The sequence below is a fragment of the Arvicanthis niloticus genome, chromosome 17 (assembly GCF_011762505.2).
Source record: "Arvicanthis niloticus isolate mArvNil1 chromosome 17, mArvNil1.pat.X, whole genome shotgun sequence".
Classification (NCBI taxonomy): Eukaryota; Metazoa; Chordata; class Mammalia; order Rodentia; family Muridae; genus Arvicanthis; species Arvicanthis niloticus.
In genome coordinates, this window is record NC_047674.1 from 35,213,918 (window position 1) to 35,236,875 (window position 22,958).

Sequence of the window (22,958 nt, forward strand, 5' to 3'; positions counted from 1 at the left end):
TTTATCTATAGTTTTAGTTATGAATTTTTATACTTTCTTCTCCCATGCCACAGTTTTGATGCTCCTTAGTCTTGGATCCATGCACATGAACCCACTGGATTTTTATATAAATGCTCTTAAACATCTTTCAAAACACCAACTCTATTTTCAATTATGTTTGTCAATTTGTTTACCTATTATTATAGGTTTCAGTGTTGTGTTTCATTACCTTAGTTTTGGTTATCTGACTGCCATTCCTTCTCTTCTCCACCATCTCCCATTCCAATCTCTGCTAAATGAAAGAAACTAGTCTCTGGAATGAGAGTAGTTTTCCCAAAAACTCTAGGCTATTCAAGGTGCTGAGAACAAGTGCTAGTTTACTGCTCATTGTTAAACTGGATCCATACTTCACCCACTTCAAAGCCCAGGGAATATTGCAGAACTGGGGGCAGGCAGAATGTGAAGTTTGATTGATGATAACACAGCTATCTTAATAGCGCTAACTGAACTTGACATTGATGAACTTGCACGAGTTATAACTACACAAGAATCAGCCACTACACATACATTTATAGATAGAAGATGGACTCCCAGGATTAGCACTAAAGAACATGAAGATGATGGGAGATCACTGTCTTCAGGGATAGAACACTGTGCTTCAGTGTATAGTTCCAAGTCTATTCAGTACCCTATGTTAATTAAGCCCAGTGAATCACTAAGTGTGGTGGTTTAAATGAGAATGTACCCCACAAGCTCACATACTTGCATGCTTAGTCATTCAATGGCCAATTTCTTTAAAATGTATTCCAATTCAAAATAATACAAATAAACTATTTAAAGTATCCTGTTCAGTTAAAGTCACACAACACAGTTGGTTAACATTTGAGAGATTTCTTCCATTTGTGTTGCTGAAGAAAACCAAACATCAATAAAAGTCGTTAAAATGTGAAGAAAGGAAAAGAAAGACAAAAGGAAGTGAGGGCAGCCTAGCTAGTAGAACATATCCCAATATAGGCAACAGGGTTTTGGATAGCCTAAAGACCCAGCTATCCCACTCCTGGCCATATACCTAAAACGTGCTCAAGTCTGTTTGTAGCAGCTTTATTTATAATAGCCAGAAACTGGAAACAACCTAGATGTCCCTCAACCTAAGAATGAATAAAGAAAATGTAGTACATCTACACAATGGAATATTACTTATCTATTTAAAACAAAGACATCATAATTTTTGACAAATATATGGAACTTGAGAATATCATCTTGGGTGAGGTAACCCAGTCCCAAAAGGACTTGCATTGTATGTACATACTTATAAGTGGATATTAGCCATAAAATTCAGGTACCATGTTATGCTTGCACAGTTTTTAAATTTTATTTTTAAAGCTGAGTTCTATATGTGTCTGTTGTCAGTACGCCTCTGAAATTTTCAGAACACTTTCAAGGAAAGGGGAACCCTCTGCAACATTAACTTTACACTTGATAGGAAAATATACGATCTAATACCTCTGTGCTTTCCTGTAAGTAAGAATGTTTAGTACACAATGGATCACTTGTGAGTAGAAAACATGGTGTCTGCACTCTCCAAGGGACTGAGTTTTAGTTGATACTTAGCCTTAACATAACATGTCTATTCTTAGGTTTATGAAGAATGGTTACAAACATTTTATTAATGGGTGGATTTCCTTCCATTTAAAAATGTCTCTCTGTTTATAATTTCTAAGGTTGTATGTAAATTATTTTCCTGATTCTTCTCCGATTCCTTAAATAATTCTGGAAACCACGAAGAAAGGGCAGAAAGGGGGGAAATGTAAATCATTTTAGGAAAATGTGCTAATAGCAGATGGTGCTTTTCTCTCTTCAGTGCACTCTGGAAATCACAAAGGGCCTCTGGGACTGGGCAAGATTAGTTACAACACCTAGGAGCAAAAAATTTATCGTGGCTGAAACAAATGTTCAACAATGGTTGGAAAATGTTAAGTCCCAGATGAGAGATGTAGTTTCAACAAACCAACGAGAAACTCTTCAAGTTATAATATAAAATCCTACCCGTTTTGTTACATGACAGCATCAGGAATGTCCACTGATAGAAATCAAGACCTAAACTTCCAAACTCAAGAAGAAAGAAAATGATCACATAACATCTGAGATATGGCAGCCAAAAGAAAAAAATTAAAAAGGCAGTTTCTAAGTGCCCACTCCCATGCATGTATAAAACCATGTGCACTGGGATCACCAGAATCATGTCACTAAATACAGATTTACACTACCTGCCCCTTGACTTGACTGTACCACTTGGAGGAAAAGGTTACTGTTTGAACAACCACAGTAAAATGTCTGTCTTTAAATAATCCCATCTTTTGTGTATTTTGTTTCAAGAGATCCTAAACTGTTCTTAATGTGACACACAACAGTGAAAAAAGTGCAGGTATTTCTGACGATGCCAGTCTAATTGGGTTTTTCCTGTTTTGACACACTAGGTGCCAGTGTACACCTTACATATTTTAGTTAAACCATATTGTCTGTCTGTCTTTCTTCCTTCCTTCCTTCCTTCCTTCCTTCCTTCCTTCCTTCCTTCCTTCCTTCTTTCCTTCCTTGCTTCCCTCCCTCCCTCCCTCCCTCCCTCCCTCCCTCCCTCCCTCCCTCCTTCCTTCCTTCCTTCCTTCCTTCTTTCCTTCCTTCCTTCTTTTTGTACAAGCAAACAGAAAAGAAGTAAGAGTTGCTGTACAGAGTAGTGACTGAGATGGTGGGCAGTATCTGTACTGGCCATCATTTCTTGCCATGTCATGAAAGAAGACTAAAATGTTCTCTGTAATTCCAGCAACTTTATCAGAACAAAATACTATTCTCTGGTAATCTCCACCCACATTCATATCAGATTAGTATTCAAAGACAACAGTAACACTGTGGACATAGTGTTTCTGTATTTCATCTGAATCTGGTTAATGCACTTGAGAAGTTTGATATTAATTACAGATGTCTAACTGAATTGAATGCTGGCCGTGTTGTTCTTTTGTTACCAAATGTGGAAAATTGCTACTAAAGATGAACTTCTGGGTTCATTTGTATGAAAGCCAGGCAGGTTTACTGTGCTGTGGACTTATGTGGACTTATGTGGACTTATGTGGACTTACGGATTTATTCATTCTTGATAGTTATCTATGTAAGGAACACTGCTCATTCTTTTCTGGACATACTAACCTGCCAACTGAAATCTAAATAAAACATATGGAATTATGTATGTAATTAAATTTTAGACAGGTCAATATCAATATTACACATTTTCTTATGCAATTTTGTGCTTTTTTAAATGAATACTTTTAACTCATTAAAAACAGAATATTATTTTAGAAGTGCCATATGATATAAAAAGACATCACTGAAACTTAAACTTGTGATAAATAAGAAGTTAACATTGGATGGCTTCTTCCCTAGTCTAGATATAAAGCAAGCTCAGTGAATAAAATGTGGAAGACCTAGCACATTTCAGAAGAGATAGACTGAATGTGGGTCCCTTCCTTAAATCACAAGTATATTAGAATCTTTTATATCCAAAAGAGGAGTGATCTTCAGAAGCCTATGAGCTGTCAGGCTCAAGGGTTTATGGGAAGTCTGGATCAGAGGACTGGCTGCTGAAGTCATTTTCCACCTGTAGGAACAGGAGTATCTGTGTTGGAAAAGAAATCTCAGAATAGTGTTGGCAGAGAGAATATTAGAGCAAGTTTGGCTTGTAAATATTTATACTTTGCTCATAAGCAAAGTTGATACAGACTCCCTGTAGTTTGTGATCCACGACCAACAAGAGGACAAGACAATGAACTGAATGAACAGACTGTCAAATTCAGAATGGTCACAGATATTGGAGAAATGTATGCAAATTTTAAGAAATCATAGATTTGATTGGCAAGTACCTTATTGAATATTTCTGCATTTATGTATATAATGGTAATTGGTCTATAATTATTTGTTTCTTGAGACTTTATGTAGTTTGGAAATCAGTGTAACTGTGGCTATGACTTAGACAATATTCCTTCTGTTTATACTTTGTGGAATACTTTGAGTTTATTGACATTAACTGTTTGAAAGTCTTTGTAGAATTCTTTGTTAAAACTATCGACTGCTGGGATTTTATTGGTTGGGAAATTTTTAATGTGCTTCTATTTTTACTATGGATTATAGGTCTATTTAAATTGTTGATCTGATCATCTTCCATGAGCAAATGGCTTCATTCCAGAAATAGATGGTTGGTTCAATATATAAAAATCACTAAATACAATCAACCACATAAACAAATGAAAAGGAAAAACCTTACATAAGCATCCTATAGAAAAGGCCTTTGAAAAAATGCAACAACCCTTTCTATAAATTTCCTCGAGAGATTAAGTATACAAGGAAGATAATCCAATGTAATAAAGACAATTTACAGCATGACTATGGGTAACATCCAATTAAATGGAGAGAAATGCGAAGGAATTTCACTAAAATCAGGAACAAGATAACGTTGTAGACTCTCTTGATATCTGTTTAATATAGGACTTGAAGTCTTAGCTAGACCAATAAGACAACTGAAAGAGATCAAAGAGATACAAAATAGTAAGGGAAGAAATCAAAGTATTTCTATTTGTAGATAATACCATAGTATACACAGTGACACTAAAATATCAACTGGGCAACTCTTACAGCTGATAAACTGATCCAACAAAGTAGCTTCATACAAGATAAACTCAAAAGAAAAAAATCAGTAGCCTTTTTTGTACAGAAATGACAAACTGAAAGAGAAAAAAGTAGGGAATCGACACCTTTGACAATAGCTTTAAATAATAAAGTATATTTTAGGGTAATCCTAAACAAACAAATAAAAGATGTGCATGATAAAATCTTCAAATCTTTGAAGAAAAAACCTGAAGAAAATATCAGAAAATGGAAGGTCTCTCTCATAGACCTTGCCTGAAAAATTCTTGTCTTCATGTGGGAAAAAAAAATTAAGGACAGCTAAAACATTCCTAAAGAATAAAATGACTTCTGAAGGTCTCACCATTTCTGATTTGTACTACAGACATATAGAATAAAACCAATATAGTCTTGGCATAAAAAATAGACTGGTTGATCAATGGAATCACATTGAAGATTCAGACATAAATCCACATACCAAATTAACACCTGGAATTTGATAAAGAAGCCAGAAATAGAAAATGAAAAAAAAAAAGAAAAGAAAAGAAAGCATCTTCAACAAATTATGTTAGTAAAGCTGGATATCTGTATGTAAAAAATACAATAGAGCCATATTTATCAACTTGCACAAAACTCAAGTCCAAGTGGATTAAAGATTTCAGCATAGAAACAGGCACACTGAACCTGATAGAGGAGATAGTAGAGAATAGCCTTGAGTATCTTTGTACAGGAGATGACTTTCTGAACAGATAACACAGGCAATATAATCAACAATTAACAAATGGGGCTTCCTGAAACTTACGTAAGTCAAAGGAGACTATCAATTGGACAAAACAGCAACATACAGAATAGGAAAGTATTTTTAATCAACTCTACATTCAATAAAGGACTGATATCCAAACTATAGAAAGAATTCACACAACTAGATAGTTGAAAACATAATGCAATTTAAAAATGGTGTACAGATTTAAACACAGAATTCTCAGCAGAGAAATCTAAAATGGCTGAGAAACACTCAAAGAAATGTACAACATCCTTAGCCAACAGGAAAATGCAAATCAAAACTACTTTGAGATTTCATTTTATACCTACAAGAATGGAAAGATCAATAACACCAGTGACAGATAATGCTGCTGAGGATGCAGAGCAAAGGAACACTCGTTTATTGTCGGTGTGAATGCAAACTTGCACACCCACTATGAAAATCTATATGGTAGTTCCTCAGAAAGTTGAGAATCAATTTACCTCATATTAAACTACTACTCTTGGACATACACCCAAAAGATGTTCCATCCAACCACAAGGACACTTGTTCAATAGTGTTCATTGATGCTTTATTCATAAGAGCCAGGAACTACAAGCAACCTAGATGTTCTTCAACAGAGGATTGGATAAGAGAAATGTAATTACACAATGGAGTATTACTCAGCTGCTAAAAAATGAAATTATGCTGAGTGGGGTGAACTAGACCCAGAAAGGTAAATATGGTATGTATTCACTTATAAGAGGACATTAGTGGATGAGAACATGGTAACCAAGCACAACACCTACACATTGATCATGGAGAAGTAGAGCTGGTTCCTTCATAGAGCCTTCAGCCTTATGTTCAAGTCTCTTTGTATGGGAAGGTCCTCTGCAGGCTACCAGAAAAATGTACATAAACCCATTTGTAAAACATTTGACCTACAAACTGTCCTGTCTGTAGGACAGCCAGCCAATGTCTGATTTGACTTAGTGTCTTCTCCATGACATGGAACCTATGCCCACATTGCTTGGGAAACCAAGATCCAGAGGATAGATAGCCCATTTATCTAACTTAAAACACTATGGATCAAAAAAAGAAAGAATGAAAAAAAAAGAGAGGAGACAAAGTATAATGTAATATTTACATTTCATACTCTAAAGCAATAGTTTTCTACCTGTGAGTTGTGACCCCTTTGGTAGTGAATGATACTTTTACAATGGTCTCATGTCAAATATCTTGTATATCAGATACTTATCATTTATAACAGTAACAAAATTGCAATTATGGATTAACAATGAAAATAATTTTATGGTTGGAGATCACTATGATATGGAAGAGTTTGAAATAGTGCAGCATTAGGAAGGTTGAGAACTATTGTTCTAAAGGGACTGCGTGTTGTGTGTGTGTGTGTGTGTAATATATTTATTATATGTATATATTTGGAATATTGAGAACTACTGCTCAAAAGGGCGTCTATAAAAGTAACAAGATTCTTATATTGCAGATCAAATCTGTTTGATAGGAACTATTAATCTTTGGCAACACAAACAACACTTTAACGGTGTTATGAAAGTTTTTGTTGGGGGACTAACATAGCTGCAGAAGCGATTCTATTGAATATAATACCAACTAGTGTGGAAGAAGCAACTTATGAGGAAATATTCAAGGCCCTGATGAAAATGAGGAGATGAGAGATGTTAGGGATGAATCTAACTCAGCATACACTTCTTGTCTAACCGTGGGGCTCTGAGTTTGATTTCCAATACCCAAATAAAAACTTGAACGCAACATGTTTAATCTCAGTAAACCTAGTATTGGCGTAATCAATAGGGAGGCAAAAAGGAAGATTTCTGGGGTTTTCTGGCCAAATCAGTGAGCTCCTGGTTCAGTAAGTGACCTGGTCTCAAAATGTAAGACAGAGAACAAATGAGAAAGACACCTTATTTCACCATTGGCATACATATGCATACACACACACACACACACACACACACACACACACACGCACACACATGTACACACACACACACACACATAGGGAGGGGGAAAGGGAGAGACAAAGACAGAGGTTCTCACAGAAACAATCATTCTGGATGTCTAGAAAACAATAGGAAATCTTAGAGACTGGGCTTGGGAACTGCAAAATTCTAGGTTGTCACAAGTAAAAATAGTGGGAATATTATTTCTAAGGATGCAATGCCCATGATAACTCTGTATTCATAATTTATAAAAATAAGCATATATAGTAAAAATGTTTCCTCTAAGGACACAATGCCCATGATATCTTTGTACCATTAATTATCACCATTCCTACAAAGTGAAAATTTTTATTATATGGAATAGTCAATCATTTATTTTCTCTGCATTCTATGATAAATCTATCAATTAGGAATGCTACCATATTCCTTGATATTAGCAATGATGAACATGCTGTTAATATGTCTCTATTCAAAACTAATAACAATTTTAGGTATATTTGAAGTCATAGGTCTGATATTTTTGTGACTATTCAGAGATTAAGAAACTCTAATAGTAGATGATAATAAATCTTGGAAATAAAATGAAAATAGGGTCACAGTACCATAGCAACAGAGGGAGACTTGCTAAGTAGGTGACAATGACACTGATTTATGCAGCTATGTGCTGCATTTCCATCAACACAATCCCATGTCCTTATATTATGATTACCTGCATAAAAAGTGAGATGCTTTTCACTACAGAAGTCAGAGGAATTTCTGGGTAATATTTAACAACCACCATATTAATGAACTGGTACCAGCTTATGGGTTCTGCCTTCCTCACTGAACCTAATGTAACATCTTATTCTACAGTTGGTCATGGTCTTGTTTGGAGGCTGGGACAGGGCTGCTGCCACAGTGAGCTCACAATCATCTGCCATCTTCCATCTTCTATTATTCCAACACACTAATATCATTTGTGTTGGCTTTTGGGCTCTTGTGTAATACATTATTTCTCCTATATGTTTACCTGAGTAAAACACTAATGTGATTTCCTTTTAAAATAAAAGGGCAAAAAAATAAATAAATAAATAAATAAATAAATAAATAAATAAATAAAATAAAAGGCAGCATGAATCTCATGGTAATACTACTTATGTGTCTATTATATAAATAATTATTATTTATTATTTATAAATATATTTAAAATATTTATTAGCAACATCTTATATTCATTTTACTCCAAGCTCTTATTAAGATCTTATTATGTGAAAATCCAGATAGTTCTTCCTCTATATACTAAAAATACCTATTTATTTGAGTAGTTACTGGACATCTGCTTTACACTCCTGTGTGATGGTGTTTGTTTCTAATTTCACAGGCAAGAGCATCCTCTTTAAAACACAAAGGGAGGTGTCCTCTATTTGCTTTTATTACAAAGAAGAAAAGACTTCTGTTTTTTCTACATTAAAACTCTCTATAGGTTTTCAGTATGGCTTTCTATTATCTCAAACTAAAATTAATAACCTTCAGTGCTCCATTTTAAAAAGGATGACTATCCGTAATATTAGTATTCTGTCTAAATTCCACCCCCACAGTTACCAGGCAACAGCTAGGTATGCTCCTCCCCACAGTTACCTGGCAACAGCCAGATAGGCCTGACCCATTATAAAAGGGTCTGCTGGAGCCCTCCTCCCTCTCTTGATCTCTTGCTCTCTTGTTTCTCTCTTGCCCTCTTAGGCTGTTTCCTCTCTCCCTTCCCATTCCCTCCCTACCCCTCTCCCTCTCCATGTGCTCATGGCCAGCCTCTACTTCTCTACTCTCTCCCTCCCTCTGCCTTTCTTTGCCTCTACTACCCTCTTAACTACCATCCCTATGCCTTGAATAAACTCTATTCTATACTATACTATCATGTGGCTGGTCCCTCAGGGGGAAGGGATGCCTCAGCATGGGCCTACTGAGACATCCCCTTGCCCCATACCTCACCATACATCCATAGAACACCTTGTGTTTCTCTTTTTTATAAACACATCAAGTATGATAGATACTCCAAAATAATGGGGGAAAGAAAGAACCTGGAATGGTACATGAATATTATATGTATGTATGTACGTATGTATGTATGTATGTATGTATCTTTATGTATCATACAGATATAACCCCATACACACACATATATATGCACACACAAATTATTTTTATGTATCAGTATGCATGTTCTACTACATAGCTAACTTCATAGAAATATATAAATGGAAATGAACAACAATATATCAATATTAGTTAATATTTGCTGATAAATCCCCAAAACATGGTCATTAAAGTATATGTAAGTTTTCTGTAATCTAGAATATATATTTTTCATCTTCCCACATTGTTACTAGTTATATGAGAAATTAATATAACTTGTTTTAATAATATTCACAACCTATTGCTATTATTTTCTAAATGGACACAGTATTAAAATGACTTGGCATGAACTACCCTTATGCCCATAGATTAATTCATCTCTCAGTCTTCACCAGAGAAGCTTCTATCTGTGGCAAATGGTGATTAATGCAGTGACCCACAACTAGGCGAGACAGACGTAATAAGATTCTATGAAATTCTCAGTCCTGAATGAGACACTCATTACCTGTTCTGCCAAGGGTAAGAGATTATTGTATAAAAGAAGAAATAGCCTAAAGCCCAAGGGCAATGGGTGACCATAAGAAAGGGTCTTCCAGACACAGGAGGGCAGTTGCACATATGAACTCACTGTGGTTATGATGTTAGGTACAAGACCCATGTAAGCTTCTTTATGAGACTAGTAAATGAGACATACAACTATGCAAAGATAAATATTAAATGTGTATACATAATGCATGAATGTACACTGACTCTACATACCTAGCCACCTACCTAGCTGCCTCTTTTCCCTACTTCTCTTTACACAAAACTCTGGTTGAGAACACATGAAGCTTAAGCCAAGCAAGACAGAGACTTGCCAACTTCTAGATTCTGATGACGTGCTGTATTATCACTTCTTATTTAGGTCTCTAACATTACTTATTGGAGAAGACAACAAATCTGTCTATTTTTCTGGTAAGGCTAATTTCTCCTTTGTGTGGAAGCTCCATTTTCATCCTTCCAATGGAAAAAAATGTATGGGCACACATTAATTGATATTAGGTTATTAAAATGATCAGTTGCTATTATTTGTGTGTGTGTGTGTGTGTGTGTGTGTGTGATATATGTGTATTCACATGCTACAACAAACATTTGGAGGTCTTAGGACCATTTTCTTGAAGTTGCCTCTCTGATTCCACTTTGTTCTGTTTCCTGGGATGAAACTTAGGCTTTTGGGGTAAGTTACTTTACCTGCTGAGCCATCCCACTGCCCATGAATTGATTTTGAATGCTTCACACTTTCTATTTGGGAGGCAATGTCTTAAGTTTCAGTCATGTATTAATTTTTAAGCATTAGCAAAACTGCCCAATAATGAAAATTGAGACTTAGTTAATTTAACAATGTAGAACATTATCATTATTTTGATGTAACATTCTGACTAGATTTGGGAAATATATATATATATATATATATATATATATATATATATATATATATTAATTTGGGCTCCTAAGAAGTTCGTGACACAAACTTTAGCATATATTCTGGTCTCTAAAGTTCCACAAGCCATCATCCACACAAAATATGCTTGTGTCTTAATATCTAAATTATTTAAGAAAGGAACACTGAAATAGAACAGTGGCCAATTACATCCAGTTGTTCCAGTGTAAGGAGGAAAATGGACATGAGTTCCTCATGGAAGCATAAATTACATAATTTTAGAATTAGAGTATTTACTCTACACTATCAATCTCTATTTTAAGGCAAATTAATGAATAATAATTTTTCATAGAGCTAATTCTTAAGACATTAAGAATGGAATTGGGAATGTTCAGTGTAATAATATTTTACTGACTAAAGCATTACAGATTTTAAGTTGGAATCATTAACACTAGTTTCAGTAACTAGTCAATTTTTCTTCAACACCTTTTTTCAAGAATGGTTTCTTCAATACCTAATTTAATTGAAGAAAGTAAGTTGATTTCTTACATCCTAAAGCATTCAGATATTTCATAAGGAATTATCTGCACTCATACTAGTATTTCTTATGACTGTAGCCTCTGGGCATAAGGCAGGTTTAGTAATTACACCTAATATAACAAGGAGAAGATGAACTGTTCCTATGATGAGGGAAAGACACAGTTTTACAGAGGAAGAAGATATCAGCGGAGCATCGTTTTCCTAGCATGAATAGGTCTTCTCGATTGTTCTAGAACTCATCTTGGTGATCTAAATTGTTACCTCTGATGTTTATAAATATTGATGTCTAGTGATGTTATCATCATCTAATACAAACACACACATATATCTAATACAAACACACACAAACACACACACACACACACACACACACACACACACACACACATATATATATATATATATATATATATATATATATATATATATATATATAGTTTGTTTTAGCTCTTTGTGGTTCTGGTGATAGATACAATAGACAGACACTATCCTTTGCCTGATATAAGACAGCTAAGGAGCTAAGACAGGTAAGAGGTAAACAAAGTCAGTCAGAAGGACTGTCACAAATGGTATAGCCTATAAAAAGTATTGGAGGAGAGGTTCATAGCCACAATCCACAGAATTCATATTCTAACAGGAAAACAAACCATAAAGAGCTCTATTTATATATGTATCTGTGTATCTATCATCTATCTATCTATCTATCTATCTATCTATCTATCTATCTATCTATTGATATCTCTATCATCTATCACCTCCCTCCCTATTTTTCTATATAAGATCTAAATACAAAAAATATCTATGAGAGAAACAAATAGGGAAAGAGGGCAAGGACATTGAATCACTATTTGAATAGAGTTATCAGTGAGGTTATGGGCCTGTCACAACAGCATTGCCTGATCGAAGGCAACCGAGGAACTAACTTTAGATTTGGAGTTAAAGAAGTTCTTACACATGTAAGACTGAGAAGAGGCTAAAAGGGAAAGGAATAGTCATGTTAGTTTTTTAAGAAGAAACTTCAAAGGCTCTTGAGTTAGCAGTGAGTTTCTATGTTGCATAAGAACAAGCAAAAAATAAAAATAGTAAGAACACAAGGACGAGACAACTGAATTACAGAACAGAAATCACGATTACGGCAAGGGACAAGGTGGAGCTCCTATTTAAATTGTGCACATGGATTAGAACTGTGACCTGGCTGTATTTGCCTTATGTGCTTTTCTGCTAAATTTGGTTCAGTCATTTTTGACAAACACTGTTAACAAAGGTGCTAGCAGTCATTCTCTGCCTGTGGGCTGCCACTCCTTTGGGGGTCAAGTGACTCTTTCACAGGGCTTTCATAAGACCACTGTAAAACACAGATATTTACATGACAATCATCACAGTTATGAAGTGGCAATGACAATCATTTTGTTGTTGCAGTCCACCACAACATGAATAACTGTATAAAAGGGTTGCATATTTAAGAAAATTGAGAACAACCGTGTGCTAAATGGAGAAGAGACAATGTTGGCCCAGAAATACATTGCTAACTGTGCCAAGCATTAATGTTTCAGTGCATAAAATAGAAATTAATTGGTTACAAGGTATAATATATAAGGAAGTGATGCATTCATTTACATTTACTATACAAGGGTCTTACCATGCATTCTATGTTCAAAATACATCCAAAGATATACTAAAATAAATAGTATGTTGATCAATAAGGTGCTATTTAGAAATAAAATAACAGTTAGTGAATAAGAGGCCATGAACCTGAAGTAGATCAGGGAGGAGCATATGAGAAAGTTTGAAGGGAGGAGAGAATATATTTCCAAACAAAAAAGACACATATTATTATGTCTAACACATTTTCCTCAGAAATTCATTCATAGTTTTTTCTAAATAATAGATTTTTAAAATAAATTTATTAAGTGCTTTTTTATTCTAATACCCCTTGTATGCATTATTCTGTTTAATATTTATAATGAAATTCATTCATAGTTTTTTCTAAATAATAGATTTTTTAAAATAAATTTATTAAGTGCTTTTTATTCTAATACCCCTTGTATGCATTATTCTGTTTAATATTTATAATGGTTGTGACTGAATAAATTATGGTCACTTTCACTTTAAATATCCATAAACTGATGCTATAAACATTCAAGTAACTTAATATACAATGACTTTGTGATATAAGCAGGCCTGGCCTCACTACACATACATGCATCTGGTTTGTTCTTAAATAAATTTTGACAAAAATGCCTTACTCAGCCTTGCTCTAAGTATACCCTTGGAAACCAATGGAAGAAAGAACATAGGATCACCAATCTTGAGAAAGAGATTCATTTAGGAAGACTTCCAGATGATGAGATCCAAATGGTAACTGTGCACATGAAGTTAAGAAATACTCAACTTAGAGTGGCATTATTCTGCAATTGTATCTTGACAAAGATTAATGTTAGTATCAGACATGTAACTGGAAAATGTGGTTAGACCTTAATGTTTTTACACTTAGAAAACTCTAAGATACTTTTGCTTTCCAATTTTCAATCCCACTACTAATCAATAAATCATAAATGGTACATTCTTTGAAGTTTTTACTTGGTATATAGATCTCTAGATTTCTCATTTGCAGATTAATCTCAGATTGCCACTCTCTGAGCTCAGGATTTCTCCAAGATCTTCCAGGGAACATTATTCACATTTTCTCAATATCTCAGCACTGAACTTCGTGGCAAGATTTCTGTTGAAGGAACTCTCCTAGCATTCTCAATTTTCATCCTTAAGACTCCATGCATTTACCTGCTCCTACTTCCTCTGTATCAGTAGAGGACTCCATTAAATTTGCAGTCAAATTGGCAAGTGGGCGTCCTCTGTTATTCTCCCACTGCATAGTGAGTTTATATATGTAACTTTTTAGGTTAACATTTATCTGCCATCATTAGTATAATCTTATGCTATTGTAAGATTATATTGTACCAGCCAGCACCTGATATACTGTCACATAAAAATCATTTACTATTTTAAAATACTATCAATGCTTTGTTATAAATAATATTCAATCCCACCCTCTTTTAACTAAACTTTTTGTACTATTTATAAATTATCAAAATACATGTCAAGGGCTTAAAACAGGGAAAGGTGGCATCAATAATATATCTTTGCTTGTATGGTTTTCTTCTTATTCTTGCTGGCTGTGGACTGGTACATACTATGTAACTGACTGGTGATGAGTACTTTTGTCAGATTAGTAGAAAATGTCAATAAGCCAGGTCTTACAGTATGCACCTTGTGTGCACTATTCATTTAAGCTTGGTATCAAACCTACACATAGATAACTAAATAGCATCAAACTCAATGGCACAGGTGGAAATTTCCTAAACAAAACTCCAATGGCTCAGGCTCTAAGATCAAGAATTGATAAATGGGACCTCATGAAACTGGAAAGATTCTAAAAGGCAAAGAACATAGTATATAGAACGAACCAGCAACCTACAGATTGGAAAAAAAAAAAACAAAAAGGGAAAAAAAACTTTACTAACCCCATATGTGATAGAAAGCTAATATCCAAAATATATAAAGAACACAAGAAGCTAACCTCCAAAAAACCAAACAACCCTTTCAAAAATCAATGGGAACAAAGACACAACTTAAAATAGAAACTGATAAGAAACCACTGGTAAAATCAAAAGTCACTTACAGGAACAAGAAATTTCTTAATCTCTTCCAAAGCATGACTCATCCGTGAATAAGCTTCCCCAGGTGGAGCAAACACTTCAATTAATACATGCAGCTCGTCACTCAGGTGGGCATACTTGGCCTCCCCGCTCTTCCTCAGCTCTTCTTCCTGTGAAGAAGTTATATTTAGAAATATGGATCCACTCATTTTACATTTACTTAACATTTCCTAAGAATATGACAAAGAGCCACAATCTAAGTAAATTTTCTAAAGAGAGAAAGAAATTCTTTGAGAAATAAAAATCTGAGGCAAGCCGGTTAACCATTTTCAAATTTGGATTTTTAAAGGAACCTGCCATTGTCCTCAATCACACAATTTTTAATCAGTTTGATGAAATGTTAAACTTGTGAAGCCAAGACATCTAAATGCTGTTTATTCTTGTACAAACACCACTACATATTTGAAAAACAAGATTTTTTGTGTATAGTGTATAGTACTTTTCAAATAATAAGTAGATTACTGTTGAGTTGTACAGGAAAATTAGAGTTTTAATTTTTACAGAAATCACATGAAATAATGGAGAGAAACAAGGGCTCATCTTGCAGCCAGTTCCTCCATTGCCAGAACTATGACAGAGAAAAACAAACAAACAAACAAACAAACAAAACTAATACTTTTAAAATTTCAAATTGAACAGACTTTTCTTAAGGAATAAAAGGGGCTATGAAGTACCTTTCAAAATACTTACACTCATAGTCATTAGAAAAATGAAAGTCAGAGCTGCTTCAATGCCATCTCACCCCAGTCAGAATAGCCATCATTGTGAATGCAATGACAACATTTCATGTGTGGATTGTGACAACGGTGGAATATTTTATGTTGTTTGTGGGAGTGAAATCTAGTGTAGCCACTCTGGAAATTAACCCGGAAGTTTTTTAAAAACTAGAAGTGCCATATGGCCCTATATTCTAGGGCATACACCAAGGGCTTTCTAACATTACAGGGACATTTGTGTACATCCATGTTTACCGCTGCTCTTTTGGCACTAGCTGGAAATGTACCCAACCTAGATGTTCATAAACAGATAAGAGGGTAAAAAAAAAACATGGTACATATATACATTACAATGTTACTCAGCTATACTGGAAACCAAAATAGGCCAATTTACAGGTAAGTGTATAGAACAGGAAAAGATCCTAATGTGTGAAGCCCTGAAGGACAAACAGCACGGGTTTCCACTCATAAGTGGGTCCTCATTTCAGACATTTTGTTTTGCATATTTAAGTTGGAGCCCAAGTAGAAGCCATGGAAACTCATAGAACAACAACAAAAAGCTATTGGCAAGAGGCATAAATGAAGAAAGGGAATGGGAGATTACAGATGAAGAAAACCTGAAGATGTGAATGTTATATGGGGGTGGACAGGCTTAGGCAGGAAAGAGTACAGTAGTACAGAGGAGCTATGAGGTGGGGGAAATACATGTAATATGAAAGAAGAGAGAAGTACTTGCAATTAGAGGGATGGGTAGAGGGGCTGAAGCAAAAAGAGAGAGGAAGTTCTTGTTTGGAACAATCAATATTAAAGGTATATTAAAAGGGTTTATGGAAACTCACTGGTTAATAAAGTGGCTCCAAAATATAACTTCAAAAAAACAAAAAAACAAAAAACAAAAAACCAGGGACTGGAGAGATGGTTCACTGGTTAATATCACATACGTAAATCCCAAAACAAAATTGTAGGAGTTCAGAGGTACCCTGCATGGGTGAGCAGTGAAGTTCCAAGAATGAACAAATTGTTTTTATAAACAACCTTCTATTTTTCCAAAAGCTACACCACCAAAAGGCTTTGAATATTTTTAGTGTTTTTAGAAATCCTGAAATCTACATAAATTTTATTAATCCCGGATCATTATTCCCAACCCCTGCTTTCTTAAAACAGAAACTAAACTCAAAGCAAAAGCATACTTAATATAGTTTTTACAGAGCCTGTTCTTCAAGGGCAGCTGGACACAGCTCTTGCTCTTTCTTGGTATAGCAGACAGCAGTCTTTAGTAACTACTTTTATGTAAGAACAGAGAGGTGATAAAGTGTTAAGGTTAAAATAATTTTACAAAATTTTAAAATTTATGCACATAAAGCAGCTAACTCTCTCCAAATCTAAATTGTCATCTCTAATCTTTTAGAACAAAGTACTAACTTAATATATGCTTGTAAGTCATCTTTTAATTCCCCAGGTTTTGCTTCCTAGCCTATCAATTCCAGAGCTTCACCTACTCTCCTTCTAATATTATTTATTTCTAGATCATATACAATCCTTTCTCCTATCAAATAAACCCATCTGGACTGTGATCCATCTCACTACAAAGTTGGTTTTAGGTCAATTGCATATTTTTAACATTGAATTCACTTGAGATAATATTATCTCAAAAGTGTCAAATAAACTTGCTTTGATGAAACACAGGGTGGAATGTTTGAGCTAGATGCTAATTTAGTTATTAGTTTAGTTCAATGAAGACCATGTTAAGGGGTTATACGATTGAATAATATTTTAAACTCAGAACTTCAAATGTTTTGGAAAGATGAGAAAAAATTGTCATCATTTTGTCTTAAGTTCCTCAGCATGAAACAGTAAAATGCCCTAAGCTGCATGACACACACATCAGAGTACTGACCCTGTGGGCAGGGGAAAAGGTCTGCCAGGTTTACAGACAACCATGCTCTGTATCTCAGGTGACACAAAAAGAAGTTCCAGTATTTTTTTTTTCTAAATAAAGACAGTGAACAAGCAGAGAAGGTTTTTGTTTTGTTTTATTTTTAATGATGTGTTTAATGTGACATCAGAGGGAGTCCGTTCCTATTACAATCCAAAAGAAACTCTAGTGATGGATAAGAAAGAAAAATCCCAGAATTTGTTAAATCAGGCATATAGGAAGATGGGTTAGAGTTTTTTAATAAAGTTTTTTTTTTTTTGTTTTTTTTTTTTTTTTTTTTTTTAGATTTGTACTTATTTATTTAGTCTAAAATCTTTGTCATCCTGTCCTCCCTCACACAATCCCTCCTTCCATCCCCCCTTCCCCTTCTCCTCTGACAGGGTGGGGCCCCGTGTGTTTACTCCCACCTGGCATATCAGGTCTCTGCAGGCTTAGGTACATCCTCTCTCTCTGAGGCCAGGCAAAGCAGCCAAATTAGGGGTAAGGATTCCACAGAGAGGCAACAGTTGTTAGTCCCTGCTTTACTTGTTGAGAGACCCACATGGAGACTAAACTGCACATCTGGCTGGGGCCTCAGTCCAGCCAGTGTATGCTTTTTGGTTGGTAGCCCAGTCTCTTAGGGCTCCCAGGGTCCCATCTTAGTTAACACTTTTGGTCATCCTATGGGGTTTATATATCTTTCAGGACTTTCAAGTGTTTCCCTAACTCTTCCATAAGGGTCCCTGGACCTCTTTCAGTGTTTGGCTGTGGGTCTCTGCATCTGTTTCAGTTAGCTGCTAGATGGAGCCTCTCAGAGGACAGTTATGCTAGGCTCTTGTCTGTAACCAGCAGAGAAGTTTAAAGCTCTATGTCTTGTACCCTTAACCCACCATACTAGTATCTGTGCTTTGAGTTAAGGAACGCAAACACATACACATTTCATTCATTGTACTAAGTTCACTGTCGTAAGCTGGTTAAGTTTGAATAATTTATAAGGATATCATTTACAGTGTGTTAGAACATGGCCATATTACGTTGAAAGAAGAGTATGGCACTTAACCCATCCAGTTTGTTTCATTATAATTAGGGTTAATAATACCAGTTTTCCATGCGTTAGCATACAAATTTAGCACATTTTTAACTCATTATTTGGTGTGTCTGTTAACTCTCAAAACGCGGAAAGCGGTAAGAAGAACCACATAGCAAGCAATAACCAACTATTACTATTGCTAAATGTTTTCACCATATACATCTCATGCTCAAAACAATATACCAAATTATATATGAACAAATGAGTTCATGTCTTTTAAGATCCCAGTGAATCTCCCACAGTAGCTTTTCCAGTGATATAAACAAACTAAATAATAGAAAAGTTGAAAATGCATTACATACAGTATATGAAGTTTTATGCTTTGGTTTTTACTTAAGCAATCATTATTGTCATGTTTTATCCTGAGAGTTATAATTTACTAAAGTGCTTTCTGCAGGCTTTTTCTTCTTAATGCCCGAGGGATCTTTCTTCTAACATAAATCCTTTGCAGAAATAAATAAGACTATTGTCTGCAGGACTTTCACCATCAAGAAGTTCAAATAAACACACATTAATTATTCATGTGGTGGCCCAAATGGGATTTGTCTAGATCCCCAGTTTAAAAGCGTTTTTAAATAGGCACATGTTGAAAATTTTTGAGTGAGTATAAATAAGTAGCACGAATTATATACAGACAAAGCAGATACACATAAGTACACAGTACAGGAGCAATGGCCAGATGCTGAGCAAGAGCTCAGGCCGGCTTGTCTGCACTGTTTGCCGTAAATGTTCTCCTAGGCTAAGGCCTTTCATAGTCCTCGAGGTCAGCTCTACAAAGGTAATCTTTTCATGGTTACACACTTGACATTCAATAGTTCAGTTTGGGAAGATGCGGAGGGGAGGCACAGGTAAAAGGCTGTCTTAGATAGAGTTACTACTTCTATGATAAAATGCAATGACCAGAAACAAGTTGGGGAAGAAAGGGGTTACTTGTCCTACTCTTCCTAATCACTGTTCATTACCAAGGGAACTCAGGACAAGAATTCGAACATGACAGGAACCTGAAGGAAGAGCTGCTGCAGAGGTCATGGAGAGATGCTGTTTACCAGCTTGCTCCTCTTGCCTTGCTCGGCCTTCTTCTTCATATATATATATATATATATATATATATATATATATATATATATCTTATATAAAAATATATATATATAAGATATATATCGTATATATATAAGATATAAGATATAGATAGATATATATCTATATAGATATAGATATATAAAGATATATATATAAAGATATATATAAAGATATATATACAAGATATATATAAGATATAAGATATATATAGATATATCTTATATCTATATCTATATCTATATCTTATATATATAAATATCTATATATATATAAGATATATCTATATATATCTTATATCTTATATATATAAGATATATCTATATATCTTATATCTTATATATATCTTTATATAAGATATATATATGATATATATCTATATATATATCATATATATATATATATATATATATATATGTATATGTATATATCAGCCTAGAGATGGCACCATCCATAATATACTGAGTCCTCTTCCATTAATCCTTAATTAAGAAAATGCCTTACAGGCCTCCCTACAACTTTTCATAATTGAGGTTCTATCCTCTCAGATGGCTCCATCTTACGTTACATTGATATAGAACTATCCAGCACACTGGCCAAAGGAACTATGATTAGAACCTCTGATCATCAAAGTTGTTTTCCTTCTTTACCATTTTTATGGGGGACATTTGAAGATCAGGAATAACAAGGCCAGTAGATGGGTATTTTTTATGAAAATGAACATAAACTATCTCCAGCTAATGGAGAATCTACAAGACTGAATATACCCAAGCCATGGCAATTATTCTTTGCGGTGAGGTTGCACCTGAACCAGAAGCAATCTCAGGGGAACCAGTTTGTTTCCCTTAAGGACAGAGATAACATCAATAATGATTTCTTGGAGTTTACCTTGAAGAATAAGAACTGAGACATTGATCAATTAGACTATATCTTGACCAGGGATAGTTAATATACAGACTTTATTTTCTCCCACCTCCATTATTTCTCTACTGTAATCCAAAGGTCATATCAACACACAGGAGTCAAACTTCCAGTCATTAGACCCTCCATATGCTCTGCTTGGCATTACAGAAACTATTTACCCTTCATATTTACAATGTACTGATTGTACCTAATGCTTGTATCTTTAGCACTATGTGGTCCTGTGTGGCTTATTAGGAGAGTGAGAGAAGTCTTGATTGTGGCGACCACTGAAGCTAAGGTTATAATCCTTGGAATAAAGGATGACATTTAAACAACAGTCTAAGATTTTGACATACATAATTCAATGCTGCAGTATTGAAGTTTGAGATCGTAATCATGCTAGATGGTAAAAACCCTGATTGGGAAATATGAAATCATATCCTGTGGGATACAATAAGGATACTCTCATTTCCCAAAGCATAAAATATTGTTGTCAGAAATTGTGTCCTGATATGTTGAAAAGACCCTGTTAGCTCTTCAAGGAAAGCAAGGTAAAAAAAAAAAACTCTTAACTCAAGGGAATCTGCTGGATAGTTTTTTGTTTGTTTGTTTTTTGACAGTTTGTCAATCCTCCTCAAGGATCAGACTTCTGGTGATACATTGCATCTGAAAGCCAAATACTAATGATAGTCATGTCCATTTTGTGTCAACAAGGTAATTTAAGGACACTTTCATTTACTTTTCATCATTTATGTGACAAAAGAACCTCAAGAAATGGATTGGTTTTCAGATATTTGATTTGTTTTAGAAAACAGATTGAAGTGTCAGTTTACCAGAGGAGGATACATGGAATCAGGAACACGGGGCATATGGTCACATTGCATCCACAACAGTAAAAGGAAAGTGGTGAATGTTGGTAAACTCTTGTTGATTTTACCCATGTTCATCCTTCTAGAACCAAACCCCATGTGGTAAGGGGTTTCCTACATTTAGGATGTTCCTTCCTATGCCAAGTAACCCAATGTAGAAACTCCCTCAAAGGAATTTGTGTCTGGATACTCCTAGAGCCATTCAAATTGTCTCAGTGTTAAACCTCACAGGGACACAGTCATTTTAAGAGCTTCACTGATCTATTTCAATTTCCACTGGAACATTACCAATGCCAGTAGTCAGAAGACGAGGCAAATCAAGCCTGGTGTCTACAAAGATGTCAATTGAACAAATATCAATTGAGTTGCAGGAAGAAAATATAAATTCTTAAATTAAAAGAACAAGCTGAAGAAAAAAAAGTTTCTAGAAGTAGAAGGAAAGGTAAAATGTAAATAGCAAAATATTGATACAGTTCCTTTTGTCTCCATACTCCTGACCTAGACATGGTTGTATAGCCCCATGTACACACAATCCTTGAAGAGATTGCTACAATTAAGTTCATCCCTGCCATTCCTAGCCCTAGCTCCAAAAGCACACTTGTACACTGGCTCTACTTAGTGAGCTCCCCAAAACTTCCCCTGCTAGAAGCATGCTCATACTCCTGGGTCATCTGTGCTAGTACACCTACATCCCTTTTCTATAGTGAGCTCTCCTAGGAATAAGCCCTGCCCTGCCATCGCCACAATCCCAGGTCTAGCTCTGGTCATTCTCTTCCTGCATCTATTGCCCTGGTGAAAGACATTTACAGAGCAAACTTTAAATTTCAGAAGAGAATAGATGTAGACACTAGAAGATAACAAGTTCTCCAATGCTCTTGAACCCATAGAATTAACATTATGAAAATGACCATTCTACCAAAAGCCATTTAGACTTAATATAATATAATAATATAATATAATAAAAATTCCTGTGGCGATCTTCACACAAATAGAAACTACAAAAACTACAAAAAATCCTAAAAGCAAATTTGAAAAATAAATAAAGAAAGAAAACAACATTGAATGGATTACCAGGACAAATTTCAAGCTACATTACAGAGATACAATAACAAAAAATTTCATAGAACTGTCACAAGAAAGATAAGAAGATTAAGAGAATAAATTAGAGCACCCAAACATAGGTGCATGTAACTAGAGGACACATGATATTTGACAAAGATACCAAAAATACA

General features: G+C 34.9%; 1 protein-coding gene across 4 annotated transcripts in view; it reads right to left on the reverse strand.

Annotated features, from left to right (window-relative positions):
• The window catches only part of Khdrbs2 (KH RNA binding domain containing, signal transduction associated 2), a 496,703-nt gene that overhangs the window by 274,434 nt on the left and 199,311 nt on the right, over nt 1-22,958 (reverse strand). For all 4 annotated transcript variants that reach the window (XM_076915127.1, XM_034522053.2, XM_076915128.1 and 1 more), the window contains one exon: nt 15,120-15,266. In XM_076915127.1, coding sequence (XP_076771242.1) covers nt 15,120-15,266 — 147 coding nt within the window. The remainder of the gene's footprint in view (nt 1-15,119; nt 15,267-22,958) is intronic.